At 35.6% G+C, this 15417-nt stretch overlaps 1 protein-coding gene across 1 annotated transcript in view; it reads right to left on the bottom strand.

Moving 5' to 3' along the window:
• Nucleotides 1-15417, bottom strand: part of KCNT2 (potassium sodium-activated channel subfamily T member 2) — a 167574-nt gene that overhangs the window by 112211 nt on the left and 39946 nt on the right. The window contains exons 2-5 of the mRNA XM_067300442.1: nucleotides 15159-15238; nucleotides 7422-7521; nucleotides 1824-1880; nucleotides 1271-1319 (exon numbers count right to left, since the gene is read on the bottom strand). Of these exons, the coding sequence (XP_067156543.1) occupies nucleotides 1271-1319; nucleotides 1824-1880; nucleotides 7422-7521; nucleotides 15159-15238 (286 nt within the window). The remainder of the gene's footprint in view (nucleotides 1-1270; nucleotides 1320-1823; nucleotides 1881-7421; nucleotides 7522-15158; nucleotides 15239-15417) is intronic.

Consider the following 15417-nt stretch of genomic DNA (forward strand, 5'->3'; position numbering starts at 1 on the left):
TATTTTCATCAAGGGAGTCTTTCATTAGTAAAACAGTATATTTCACAGAAGTAAAAATCATCACAATGGCATTGCATTAAGCACAGTGCAAGAATATAATGGTATAATCACTCTAGAAGCTTAAGGAATTCTTAATAGAAAAATACAGGAAGAATTCCTGGGAGAATTCCCACAAATGGTTTTGAAGTATTGGAGAAATCAAGAACTTTATGTAAAACAGTATTTTATATATACCATAAATCATGTGATTTTAATAACTGTTAGATCACTTTTAAGAGACATGGAGCACTTGAAAGTCCTATTATTTTCAGTTAGCTGGTTAGATGGATTTCCAAAAGCAGCAAGGTAGTTCTGCCTGGTTTTTAAAGGAAAACAAAACAACAAAAAAACAGTATTCCAGGGAATAAAATTACTAAAATATAATAATACAGGTTAGGTATGCAAATCTCCTTCTCTTTACACTACATCCTTTGGGAAGTTTCTTTTTTTTCAGAAGCCCATTAAAAACATCAATCTTGAAACATTCCTTTGAGATTAACAAATATAGACTACTATGGACCAGGCTATGGAGCAGTTATGAAACCATCTCCCCCTTCCTCAGTTCCCAGCACAATAATCCCAAGAGTAATCTTTCATCCCTTAGTGAAAGAAAGGACCATTATGATTGAATTTCTGCACTGGACAGTAACACCACTTGACTGCAGCACCGTCCATGGGTAAAAAAGAGGGTCTCTTGGATGAGCAGGCTCCAGGACACTGAAAACTGAACCACATACTTCAAAAGCACTCAGAGACCCATAAAGCATTTTATGTAATGCATCTACTGTAATATACTAAACATGCAGGCTTCTATATTATGAAGTAACTTCAGTTTTCTAGTGGATTTAATATGAAAGCCCAGAAAACACATTACAAAAGCTAATCTTGGGCAATTACGAAATTTAAACTAACCATTATAGGAAATACTGACTACTAAACCCAACAGAGCTTGATAATTCTAAAAGAAATGCTACCCTAATTCTACAATATTTTATTATAATGTTCAATACTTTATGAATATATCTGTAAAGCATCTAGCCTCATATAAATTGAAATCAGTCAGCTCACATCAGTGTATCTTGTTTAGTTCATGCTTTCTTTGTACTCAGTCATCAAGTAGATTCTTTGTTAATATTACCTTTTCCATTTATCCTTTAACATCTCTAAAATGCTATAAATCAATATTGCCTAGGGTTATTAAATGGAAATAGTTTGCCCATTCATACATTACCTGTAATCCCCATAAAGGCAAACTTCGATTCACCCAAATAATAGGAGACCTGTTCATTATAATAAGAAAATAAATATGACATTAATCAAAATCTGGTTAATGTTCTGACCAAAGTCAAGGGAAAAACTTTTGTACATGTCAATGGAATTTAAAGCAGCCTTATTTTTTAAAATGGTTCTCAGTAATAAAATTTTTAAATCACTAGTTATCTACTTAGTATTGACATTCTGTTTGTCTTTCTAATCCAGAGCCAATCACTGAGTTTCCTTGGGAGTAATCTAATGCTCAGTGATGCCAAAGTCTTTTATTGGCTTCAGGGGCTGCTAGTTCATCTCCCATGATTCTAGAAAGAAAGCAAAAACCCTCAATTTGAGGTTTTGATTCTAGAGTTGCAGAGGAATAATTATTTGTGGTAGGACTTGCAAGTAATTGCTTGATAGCTAAGGAGTCTTAAAATTTCACATTCCTGTTGAAAGAGGATCTGTCTTCCAGTTTCCCTCACTTCCCACCACTAAGTGACTTTTGGTTTGTCTCTTTTAAATTAGGGACTCACCAATCAATCATTCCAGGTGTGTAGTTTTGACTGGAACAACCCCGGTTCAATTCCTTACTGATGGTTGCCAGTATATCCATGCAAAGTCCATTTCCATTAGCAAATATGAGAACACCATCATAGAAGAATATGGAGAGGGGAAGGGACATTAATTGGATTACTCGAACTGTTCTATAAAATACATTATAGATTCAATATTTTGAAATACTAGTCAATGGATATAGACATTCAAAAATAATTTTAAGAAACTAGTTCTATATGTTTTAGATAAAGTACTACAAAGCATTTCAGGTTACGTTTTTAAAAGATTTATTTACAAACAAGATCCAATTTAAAAACAAAATAACTTAAAATATATTTTCAAGCTGAACCAAGTACACAATAAATATTGAAGATCCAGAGATACTAGAAATCCTATCACACAAACAGGTTGGGATAGAAAGAGCACATATACCTGTAATTGCTATACTCTCAATAGGAAAGCTTGCACCAAACTATAGTTTATATCCTCATGTGAGGAGGTCTGGGGATTTGTGCAGCCTTAGTAATTCAAGTGAGAAACTGTTGACATCTATGCAAAAAAATAGCTGCTATGTACATACAATATGATCTTGCCTTGAATTGCTGGTACAAATCTTCCCTTTAAATGGTCATGTGAGGAAGTGGGAATATGTTTGTATAAATGATGGAAAATAACATTGCTTGTCCCTGGCAAGCAAGATCAGGAGAAAGGGATTTCTGGACCACAGATTAGTAATAGCTGTATTTTTACTAACTACAAGAGTGGGACAGGCCTAAATGGTATCCATTAATAAGGATGCTTTATGTCTTAAACTCTCACCTATACTCCTGCTGCTGTGCCTGAAGGAGTAAATGAAAGATACTAACTTGCATAGCATTTCTGAAAGACAGGCAATAAATCCATGGGGATGAGTCTGTGATGAAAAACGCTCCTCCCAGAATTGTCACTTTAGAAGCAACTGGGTGATAATGTTTGCTGTGGCTACTCTATCAGCACATCAAGTAGTTTCTTTTATTAGGCTGTGACACAGTGTCAAGAGAGGATCTTGTAACACAGCATTTGTAAGAATGCATTATGGAAGTAGCTTAGTTCTCAAGCCCTCAGGATCTATATGGACGAAGCCACTGACATTAATGGGGTACCATTTGGGCACCAGATTTGTTTTTCTGGCACAGCTGTTAAAACTGTGGTCTTTGGGAGCATGCAGATTTGACTTATTTGAAATTTCTCAGGCAGATAAATGTTATACAGAGATGGAACAAACTAACTGGTCTGTTAAATGTACTAAAACACAACAAAATAGAATAAAACATACAGAAAAGATAACTACACTCTGTGGCTGGTTAATTATTAAAAATTTAGTTTCCAGGAAAGGCCTGGAGAATTAAGCAGTCTGCAAGATGCAGAAAAATCTTTACATGTGAATACAAAAGTATCAAAGTACAGCTGCCAGCAATAGAAGTGCTGACATCTTTCATGCTTCTGACTTTTTAATATGCTCTACCTGTCCAGACATAAGTTTGCCTTATAATATGCTCATTTAGGCTAACTAACTTCTTTATTAAGAGTTCCCATAACAAAACAATACTGGCAGCTTCTTCATGCCAGAAACCATCATTAGCTACAAAAACATCTGAACTATATGTTTCTTTTCCACTACAAAATTGCATTACTTTAAATTAGATTCAAGAAGTCCAATTTTACTTTCTGCTATGCAATTGGGCTGGAAGCTTTGACACCAAATGGATCATTTATTCAAAAGCAGAATAACAAGATCATTGTTTCGATTTTTACAAAATCCCTTCATTATGTTTTATTAGCCACATTTTTTTTAAATATATATCTTTTTCAGTTTTTGGATTTGAGATTTTTTTTTAAAAACAGCTCTATTTGTAATAAACTGTATGTGAATTAATACAGCTGTTTTGTACTGTTACATGATATTACAAAGTATTGCTCCCTACGCACACTTCTCAATGTCTTAATACTTAAGCATCTCCCTGGTTTCACATTAGACATCTTTTCCAGTCCTGAATTTGTATGCTCCTCACTGAGGAATGGCAAATAATGTCAGGTTTAAAACCCTGCACTGTAATTTTATTTTATGAAAAATTGTTTTGCTTTAATTTTTTTTCTAGTCAAAGTATTAAAAGTAGCAGCTTGAAGAATCTTGTGGGAATTGTTCCTGAAGGTCAAAATCAACATATATCACTCACTACAATTTATGTACAACATCCCACTGACAGCATATATTCTGAAATAACACAGAGAGAGGATGATTGACCACATTGCTCAATAGTGGACATACTAGTGGCAAGAACAATCAGTAGGACGTGATGAGGACTGCACAGAACTGTTGAGACTATGTATCCGTGCCCCAGGATGTCACTGTGATCTCTGCAATTTTTCACTAACAAAGGACCCCATTCAATTGCTGTATTCTATTTAAAACATATTAAAACTGGGTTTTGGCAAATATGCACAACACTTGGACTGAACTGTAATGGAAGATATAAGTAAGCTAGAGCTCTTGGGGAGTCTAGAAGAGGAAATACTGAAGTGTGGTTGTTTTATTTGCAACTATTATCTACTGACCCCAATTTGAGAACAGAGCAGTTAAAAAGCAAAAAATTTGCAAGAGGGTAAAAGTAACTAGTAGTAACAATGCAGGTTATTATTGGCATGGCAATAGTTAAAGAGGATGGCAGATCGAGATACTGTTTTCTCTATGTTAGGGATTCTAAGAGCACTCGCAATGAAATGAGCGTAACATAACTTACGAGAGTAAGTCTACAAAATCTGTGATACTCATACAGAATCACACACAAGAGTCCATGCAGAATGGACTCTCAGTACATTCTGGGGCATACAATTTTTGCATTTTTCTTAGTCTTTGCAAAAGCTGTAAGTGAAACAAGTAACTAGGAGTTGCTGCCTTTCCATCAGTATTGTGTTGACTCCACATAGAACCCATTGCTATTACACCAAATTCATCTTGTTAGATCAAGCCATTTTAGATACAAACTGCAGTTGACTTCTCTCTAAATTATTCAATTATCTTGTACTTTTATTCTTTTTTTATAAAGAAGACAGTAAATCTTCATGTAAAAAATCATACTCTATCCAGTAGCGCCCTGTCATGTTGCCACTAAAAGGAACTTTGTAAAAAGTAAAATTCAGATTCAGTAAAATTCAGAGGAACTTTGATGTCAATAACAGGGAGATGCTGTTCACCCCACCTATTTGGCATTTATGTGGTGACTGAGAAAGTGGCCAGACTGAACTGAGAAATATTTTGGGATCTGTAGAATATGAGTAATTCTAGGAGTCATTCTTTAGAGTATGAGTGCTTCCTGCTTCTCAGATTCACAGAGGAATCAATGATTAGTTTAAAATGCCTCCTTCCTTCTCCCATTCACTATAAAAGGCTTATAGAAGTTGGTGCAAAAGTATGGTATTTGTTTGGATGGAATATTGAGTTTCAGCAAAATTAATATTTTTTTGCAGTAACTTTCTTCTTAGCAATAAGATAAAAGAAGTAAAAGGTTGCTCACTTTTATGGCTTTAGTTTTTCAATAAGAATATAATTTGACAGGAATCTAATCTCTAAGATGGAGGTGAAGAAGACAGCAAGATATCTAAGAAGCTTAAGAAAGCTGTGCATTAGGAAAATCTGAAGTCCCTGACTCACTGCGTATAAATTTCCAAAGAGAGAGTCCCTCTTCTCCATCATTGTTAAAGGTTTTGTGGTATCTTTATTCTTTGTTTCTTCCCTACAGATTTCCTCTTCTTGAAGAGTCATTCTGAGATACTGGGGGGGGGGGGGGGGGGGTGTCAAAAAGTACAGTTACTTGCAGTTCTTGCTCTTCCAGGAAGCTTTTTCTGGCCCTTTTTAAGATGTTCTGATTTCTTACAATAAGTTTTGACATAAGGCTTCCCAAATGCATCCTCTGTACTTCCCATTCACACATCCATCTCTCATGCACTGCTCAGTAAAGCCTATTTTCTTTAACTAACTTCACTTTTGTAGTTGATTCTTGAAAACATAATGTATCTACTATGCAGTAACTTTTCTACAGTATTCCCCTTATTAGACTTAACTAATTTTCAAATATTAGATGTCATACTTTATGTCCTTTGCCTAACAGTGTATTAAGAATTCTAGTTCTATCACCCCAAGCTTAGTATATTCATCCATGACTTGTTTCTTTCAATATTTAAGGCTGCCAGAAGCAAATCATGTGAAAGCAGATAAGTTAATAAAAAGTAGTACTTATTAACATGTAGAAGAACTGAGAAGATTTAACATAGGACATTTTAGACTAGACAGAAAATCAATTTAAAAATCTGTATATATTAATCTAGTTTAAACTAGGAAATAGAAAATACAACTAAAGTACAGCATTGAATAAATTATTATCATTTAATCTACAATTGTTAGATGACAGATGTTTATTTTTTGGTTTTATGCAGTTGGCTGTATAACACACAAAAAAAATCAGAGTATCCAGTGATCCACATAGAATACCTTTATTGCCAATTATGGGTATGCAAAAATCACGCATTAGGACCACAGAAAAACATGGGTATAGAATGTATTTTTGGTCTCCCTCTCTTCTAATTGTTTAGGGAAAGCAGAATGGCTAGAAAATTATCATCCACGTCATCTGCATGAAAGCTCAGTTTCATGTATTCATCTGCTTGTCTCCAGGATCTGGCATTTTAAGTAAAACTGCAGAAGTTCTAATATTTGTGGCCCTGATAATTCAGAACCATATATGATACAGTGTCTTCCAAATGCACTTCCAAATTAAATTGCAAGGGTTATGTATTTCGGCATCTGAAAAAAACTGCTGAGGAGCATACACATTCTTTGGCAGGATGCTTGATAAACTACTACTCAGTGGAAGACTCAGCAGATACATTCTTTAGAGGCAGCAGAAGGAAGCTGCCATCTAGGGCTATTTCATGCCCAAGAGGAAGATTAATGCTCCTTAATAGCTTTGAAGCATTACAGCTGGTGTGAACACTAACTATGCATACCTCCTGTCAGTCACTTTATGACTACAAAACTTAGAATAGCAGTGTGGTAGATGTAGTGTCTGGGAAACCATTCATTATTTCTTCCAAAACACAACTTATCTGTCCATTTTCCCATGGCTCAGTTCTCCCTGTTTTTCACCTACCAGTCACTGTTCTGTTCAGCTCCTAAAATTATTGTTGCACAAACTGGCAACCAGAGGTTTATAATTTTATTTTTATAAATATAAATATAAATTGACACAGAAATGTTCTGTAGTAATACAGCCAAAAGATACACGTTTTTGCACAACTATATCAGATGCACAGTATCTGAACAAATAGCCAGTGAAGTAAAAAGAAATTGTTGTTACTTTTTCATTGCACAACTTTTATGATTCCCATTCAAAATATGACTAGCTTTGTAATTCATTCAGAACATCTGTAAGACATAAAACTAAATCCCTGTTGGTGGAATATGAAATATTTATTTATACAGTTCATATATTTCAAGTTAAACAATGTTTTGAGAGGACAAATAACAAATAAAATATTACCATGCATGTCCTTGTGTAGGATCATCCAGAAGAACACGAACTATGTATAAGAAACAGCTTAGTAGCTTGAGAGAAAAATTGAACAATCGTATTCTTAGACCTATTTTAAAAAGAAAAGAAAATACATGAAGAAATTCAGGTTCTTTATAGTTTCACCCATTTTTAATGTAAAACTACTTAAAAGGAACTAGAACAGCCATACTGCATCATACCAAAGATCTGTCTAGCCCGGCAACCTGTCTCTGATATTGGCCATTGGCATATCACAGGAAAGAACACAAGAACAAGCCTGCCAGCCAGACATATAATACACCTTCCCAGGTTCCAGAAATCTCCGGATTAAGAGTCTGTCTGTGTTTTAATGTGAAGATCTACTCAGTCACTTGCTTGAAGGCCATTTTATGCCATTCATCTTTGCTGATGCCATTATTTGGACCTTTTGTAGTTTTATAAGTTCTTTTTGAAAGGGGAACCAAAACTACATATGGTTATTTGAGATGCAAGATACAATGACATGAAGAAGACATACTTTCAATCATAGGCAGAGGATATACAATGGCAAGTATTCAGATATCGGTATCTGTAAGTCTTCATGCAGCTTTTTAAATGGAATATATTAATACTATGCCAATTGGTAAAATATTAAACTGTAATTATTTAATGTTGAAGTTGCATAATTAAGTGTCCAGGAATCGGGACATCTGAAAGTCACGCCGAATATACAATTTGAACACTGGATGAACAGTTTGTTCTATGGACCATGGGAATATTGAAATATTCCAGTTGACAGGCCTCAAATACTATCCCAAATTATAGTAGTTTCTACAAATATAGGTCTAAAACCCAAAAGTTTGCACAAAGACAGCATTCCTTCAAATGGATCTACATAGACACTTGGTTCTAAAACAGGCAATTTAATTCAGTGCTAATTGGAGTTAATGGAGCCATTTTCTACAGCAATGCAACTTAACTGTACTTTAATCAGGTTTTGGAGTCATTACAGGATTAGTTTAAATCCTCAGTCTTGTTATTAAATACAATAGTCTTAAAGTTTCACCCGTGAAAATATCTGTATCTAACTCCAGGCTTTAAAAGCTTTCATTCAGGGTTTAAGTTCAGACTGCTGGCTAAGGTCAACTGGTGGAAGGCAACTTCATTTTCAAGCATTATTATTCTTCAGACTTCTGAACCGAGAGTCCAGTTTTGTGCAGCTGAATCCTTGTATCCAAAGCAGAATACCCTTGACTGAGCCTCACACAGATATGATTTCATTTGCACCAGCCATAGGTAGATAGTATCTTTTATTACTGTGTTGCAAGTATATCAGTAGGCCCAATAAACTCAATATAATTAGTTCTATGTTTTGAGGAACTAGAGCCTCATTATGCTTACCCAAAGCTCTGTGAATACATTCACTTTTAAGGAAATAACCATAATTATCTTAAGGCGTTACATACTTCTTCACCTTACTCAGCCCTAAGCTTAAAATAACGCAACATAGATAAAGCTGAAAAATCACCCTTTATATCATCTAGCTCCCATCCTATTAAAATGCAACCTACAGCAATCATAGAAAAATATAGAGCAGATCCTTAAACATTCTAACATGCAATCAATGAACAAAAATTTAAGGTTTATTATATAACATTGTTTACTACTACTGTGAAGTTGCAGTTATATGAGAACTGGAGGGACCTTTATAGTATCTTGTCACCAGTAAATCAGGGGTTAAATCCTGTGCTTAGGTTCCAGCTATGAGAAGCCCCACAGCTGTTAGTGATAATTAGATTTGTGAACATCAACCTAGAGATTCCTGCTGACTTATCAAGCCTAATTAGCCACAGACTATTTATTCCCCAGAGCAGAGTAGAGGGATTGAGATAGCAAGTGTATCTAGGGGCTATGGAAGGTAGGTAAGTGTGCTGTAATGCTACTATTGCAATAGGAAGAGCCCTGCTACTTTTCTTGGACTCTGCTATAATCTTTCTTGCTGCTTTTTTTGAACTGTTGCTGAAGAAAATATGAATTGCTTGTCTGTACTAACCCTTTTGTAGAAGCTTCCTGAAGTATGAATGATTGCTATACCAACTAAGCTATTATAATGAGTGGAACACATGATGATGTTGGGGGGGGGGATGTGGAGAAAAATGGGACTTCTTTTCTCCACCAATTTCATCTTGTCTAACTCTTAAGCAAGTACAAGAGTCTATCATCTGCAATTTCTCCTGATTTTATCTCTATAAATGTCAATCTCAATCTGAAATGCTTCTATATTGATAACAGAACAGCTTCTAATCATCTTTTGAAATTATGTGTTGGTTAAATGCTAATGGGAAATAATGCCTTTCTGACAAAGCTAAATCAATACAGGGAAGCCATATTCCTGGCTCTTGTATTAAGCTCTTAACTCTGAAGTCTCAGTCCTGAAAAATCTAGAGCTACTGGAGCATTCAATAAAGCTTTCCCCAAATCTATTCCTGACTATGCCTAAAAGTGCTTCAGGGTCTGAATATCTGAACAGGAATAGCTATGTACCACAGAAGCCTAAGCAGGGATTTCAGAGATGTTATGTCATCTAGAAGATCTACTTAGCAGGCAGCTATAATGTGTGCATCATGGTTGGGGTTATATATATAATGAAATAAGATAGGCCTTTTATAATATGTGATTGTGTCAGGAGTTACAACATTCATGGAGAATAGAAGTTATCTTCTGTTTCAGATCACATCTCTTACTTCTATGTGTCTTGGCTGTTAGAAATAGGATGTGCTGTCATAGGGAGCATATTCAGTCATGCCTGCAAGGCTGGAATAATTAACACAGGCCCACTAATAACTATTCTTGCTGGTCAAAATATTCTGTAGTCTCATAGGTAGGGGTGTCATCTGCGAGTTGGAAGAATTGCATTTCTTTCACCACTATGGAGTAGTAAGATTTCAAATGGGGGAAGGAGGGAATGCAGACACCAGAGAATACTGGAATTTAAAACAGTTTTTTTTTTTTCCTTGCAAACCAAGTAGTTCATGTTTCTGTTTGCTAGTTGACTATTTTTGTCCTCTATTTTACATGTTGTCAGTGTATCAATATGGTCTGCTTGACTTGATTTCTTTTTTTCCCATACATAGGCAGATTGTTCAAGTAGCATGGGCATTTGCACAGAATGTCTCCATCTATATTTTGACCTTGGTGCCTGAAACTTCTATTCAGTTACATCAATCATATACTCTTATCCAGTTATACACTGTTTAATGAGATTATAATTTTGCTGTGCCCCTGTAACCATGGTATTACATCTTTTGTCTTCTTTAAAAGAAGAAATTGACACAAACAGTTCAAAATCTGTTTGTTTCATGAAATAAATATAACTACATCAAATGTTAATGTTTCCTTATCAGGTTTGAACAAGTGCCTGCTATTTTTTTCAGGCAACTTTATGTATAAAGTGATACATCAAACTTCATCAGCACTGCTTGTGACCTTCACTTTTATTACAAATTCTTGCTGCTTCCTTTACAAGCATTTTAGAGATTAATCCTCCAATTTGGAGAGGTGATCTGATTCAAAGTGTGAATGTTGCCAGCAGGTCGAGGGAGGTGATTCTCCCCCTCTACTCAGCCCTGGTGAGGCCACATCTGGAGTACTGTGTCCAGTTCTGGGCTCCCCAGTACAAGAGGGATGTGGCACTACTGGAGCAAGTCCAGCGAAGGGCCACAAAGATGATTAGGGGACTGGAGCATCTCTCTTATGAGGAAAGGCTGAGAGAGCTGGGCCTGTTTAGCCTAGAGAAGAGAAGGCTGAGAGGAGATCTTATCAATGTGTACAAGTATGTGAAGGGAGGGTGTCGAGAGGATGGGACCAGACTCTTTTCAGTGGTGCCGAGCGACAGGACGCGAGGCAACGGGCACAAACTGAAACACAGACACTTCCATCTGAACATGAGGAAAAACTTTTTCACTGTGAGGGTGACAGAGCACTGGAACAGGTTGCCCAGAGAGGTGGTGGAGTCTCCTTCTCTGGAGATATTCAAAACGTGCCTGGATGCAATCCTGTGCAATGTGCTCTAGGTGACCCTGCTGAGCAGGGGGGTTGGACTGGATGATCTCCAGAGGTCCCTTCCAACCTCAGTGATTCTGTGTGATTCTGTGTGATAGGGACAGCAGATGAAAACTTTACTATTGCCTTCTGTTATTCCTTTCAGTTGTATCTCTGTCTCAGCTGTGCTTCTCCCTCCTCTTCCCTTTCAACTTTATTTCAGGTAACTATGATAGTTGCAATAGACCTGATAACATGTTGAAGACTTATCGGAAACTTTTTTGTCTTTTAGCAAAATCATCTCAGTAGCAGCTGACTTTAGAAGCTGGATCAAAACATATGGTTAATAACCATCTCCAGGATATGAGTTATTTCATTTATTCCTTCTCTGTTGAATTGGAACTTCACTTATTTTTCCATTTGAGACTCATTTTAAGCTGTGATAATACAGTGTGTCTGCCTGGCAAGTACAAGCAAGTCATACTAATATGCTATCGTTTCTCTGTAGCTGGCTGACACCTTTGTGAAATGTTTTGGATGCACTGTAAACTGTCTTGAATATACATTTGCTTTGCAAAAGATTGATTGGAAGCTAGGCTGACATTGGACCTAGATGAAGGCTTATTTTCTCAATTTAAAGAACTACTTCAAAACTGGAATAACGACTGAAATGGTTGATATTTCATGCTACAAGTCTGTATGTAACTTAGACTAGAATAATTCAGTATTCTGTAGAAAATTTCTAAATGCTAGAGTTGGCTGTTCTGGTTGACAAGACCACATAGTATCGCTTCTAACTCTGATTATTTAAATCCACTTGTGAAGTCTTAAGAGATGGTTTAAAAACTGTCTGGCAAACATCTGTAGCTTGATATGATGCACTCTCTGAAAGACTGAGAAAATAACTGAGTAGCATCAGCAATGATAGGAGGTAGGTAAGAGGATTTGTAGTATGTGAAGGAAGTTTGTTTTTTGTTGTTGTTGGTTTTTTTTTTCCCCCCAATGGTCTCATTGAAGACCACCCAAGACTTAAATGGTAATCTCTTTACTTACCAGCTTGTTGAAACCTCATTGTGACAGAATCCTCCAATTTCAATATAAAAGACACTGGAATGAGTGGTAGGTTCTATCCCACATGCAGGTTTTTTTTGAGATAAAGGATATTTTGGAGGCATTTTGAGTATTTGAATAAGAACAAAGATCTTCATGAACAGTAAGAGGGTTTGGCTAAACTTCCTAATTCTGAATATTTTGTGTGGTATGTGCATGTCTTTTTTTATTCATTCAGTAGAGTAGAAGTGTTGCTGTATTTCCTGTTTGTAGTTATAGTTTGTATATGAAAAGAACCAGTAGTGCTTGTGTAACCTGTGAGATCCTGGTAAGGAATGGCATACCTATGTCATATGCTACTATAAGTATAGTAATAGCCCCCCTTCTCAAGTTTACTTTCCGTGAACTAGCTATTTAATTCAACAGTAGAAAATACATGCCTCATCTCTTGGAGTTTTTTCTCTCCTATGGATCTCTCAGGAAGAGAAGGTACTCACAATGAAAGTATCTCTAACTAGGTACAAGAAGAGCTCACTATTGGAGTTTTTGTTTTAATTACTAACACAGTACACTTCTACAAAGTTTAACTCATTTCTATATGATATCACTACATAGGAGGATTCATCAGGATCTGGATTTCTCCAGCAATTATCAAGCACACTGAGCAGGAAAACTCTACTGTATTTCTTGTTTATAGTACTAACTCCTCTCCAGTAGGATGAATTAACAGTTGCTTCCTGCTCTTGCCTACTTCAAATAGACTTCTAAATAATTCCTGTCCCTTGGACCAATACATCATATTTACCCAATCACAACCTAATAGAGTTGTCCCAGTATAGTAACTTGTGATTCTTTTAATGTGCTTAGCCAGAAGGGTAAGCACTTCACACAGGAATGGCCACAAATTCATGCTAATTAACAAGCTTATGCTTTAATTTTTGTGCTAGTAATCAGAAATATATCTATTTCTAGTCTTCAGTTCTGCCACTAAAGTTTGTGCGCACATGTATGCATGTGTAGGATTATATATATGCATATAGGGAGAGATGTATTCCCCCCCCCACACACACACACTTGCATTTTAACTAAAAAGAAAGTAGGTTCTTGCATTTATCTCAAGCAATTAAGTAGCTACTATTCAGAACCTTTCTATCTTATCTATAAAAAGAGATTTACAATGAGTTGGGTCATAACTTTATGTTCTTAGTAAATAAACAAGAGTGCATCAAACTGCTCTTTTGTGGAACAGTGCAAGAACAAATGGAAGGCTATTTACTGCTTCCAACAAACTTCTAAGACTGCCTTTCTAGCTAGGAGTAATACCCCTTTTCTAGTTCAGGACCATACTTTTCTTTGTCTCTTACTTCATTATGTGATATATCAACTACCTCAGAGGCTGAAGATTATAAAAGTATAAAGTACTTGAAGAGAAGCACAAGGTCATGTGGAAAAGCAGATAAGAACCAAAACTATTTAAGAAGTCATACTGCATTAACAGTGACACTTTGAATGTAAACCTAGTTAAATTTGCTCATCTCTGTCGTATTTGGAAAGTTAAAAATAGCTCAACTAGTAAAAAGATCTTGTCCTGTAATGTAAAACTAATATTTCTGTAATATTAGCTATTAAAGATAGAAGATTTTGTGGTGTTTCTTATTTCTAAAAACTTTCCACATCTACTTTCCACCTCTTGTGGATTGGGACTTATTTTCACATTGTACACTGAAAAAGTAATTTTTTTCTCCTTACCCTGTCTGTCTTTTCCCAGACACAAAACCATGGACCTATCTTAACTGTATTACAAAAGCCAGAATGCATACTTTCTTTTAGAAAAGCTTTATGTATGGAGCCATTGTAATTTCCCTTTATAGGTGCGGGGCGAATGGACATAAAAGCAATCCTGTTACATATAGGGAAAACTGAGTTCAGTTGCTGTTCTTCTCAGCTCTCAACTCAACTTGTCTAATCAAGATTTTATAACATGCAGACAATTAATATTTTCATCCCCTTTGTACCAGTTACATGGAGATATATATATATAAAAATAAAGATGAATACTTTAGTTCCTCCACACTATCTTCTATGATGGCCTATGAATTTAAGTGCATGTGTCAATGTAGCTGCATCAAATTGGACTAAAAGGCAAGGAATGCACTTCTAACTGAGATACCTACTTCTCAGTCTTTCCAAATATGTTATGCCCTCCTCATGAGTTTCCGCTCCAAATTTGTTTGGTTTGCAGTACAGATACAGATTTGAAGTGTAATTAAGAATACTCAATAAAAGTAAACACTTCAAAGAACTAGATACTTCTGTAGCCTTTTTTCTTCAACATCTTAGAGGAGCTTTGCTTTCTTAGACGAAGTTGTGACTTGCTAATGAAGATGATAATGTCAGATCCATGTAAATAAGTTGACTTGATCACCATACAGAAGTGAAATTGCATCACTATAAATACTTGCTTCTCCAAAAGATACACTTAAAGCTTAAATAATACAGAATTTCCATAACATTCAAAAAGTAAAACTGACTCCCACTGGGTAAAATTTTAGTTCAGCAGAAAATTAGTGAGAACTTTGCAATTGTCTTCAATGGATTTGGATTCTACCCAAAGTATCAAAATTATGCTTAGGTTAATTTCTCTTAACTGCTTACTTGATCTTTGGTTTTTGATGAAGAAGAGCTTCAGTCTCTCTTTAAATGTATTTTCGTTCATATAGAATTCAACTTGCACCCTGAAATATAAAAGGAAGTATTAGAATTGAGCATGAAAGATAGGTATGTGATAACTTTTCAAAATGACTTTTCCCTAATAATTTTTTTCTACATAACTGGAGGAGCATAACAAGTGTTCAGCCAAAAGCTCACTCAGATTTGAATGAGTAATGATAAAAAGTTAAACAAAAACCAATTT

This window comes from Apteryx mantelli, chromosome 8 (assembly GCF_036417845.1).
Source record: "Apteryx mantelli isolate bAptMan1 chromosome 8, bAptMan1.hap1, whole genome shotgun sequence".
NCBI classification, from domain to species: domain Eukaryota; kingdom Metazoa; phylum Chordata; class Aves; order Apterygiformes; family Apterygidae; genus Apteryx; species Apteryx mantelli.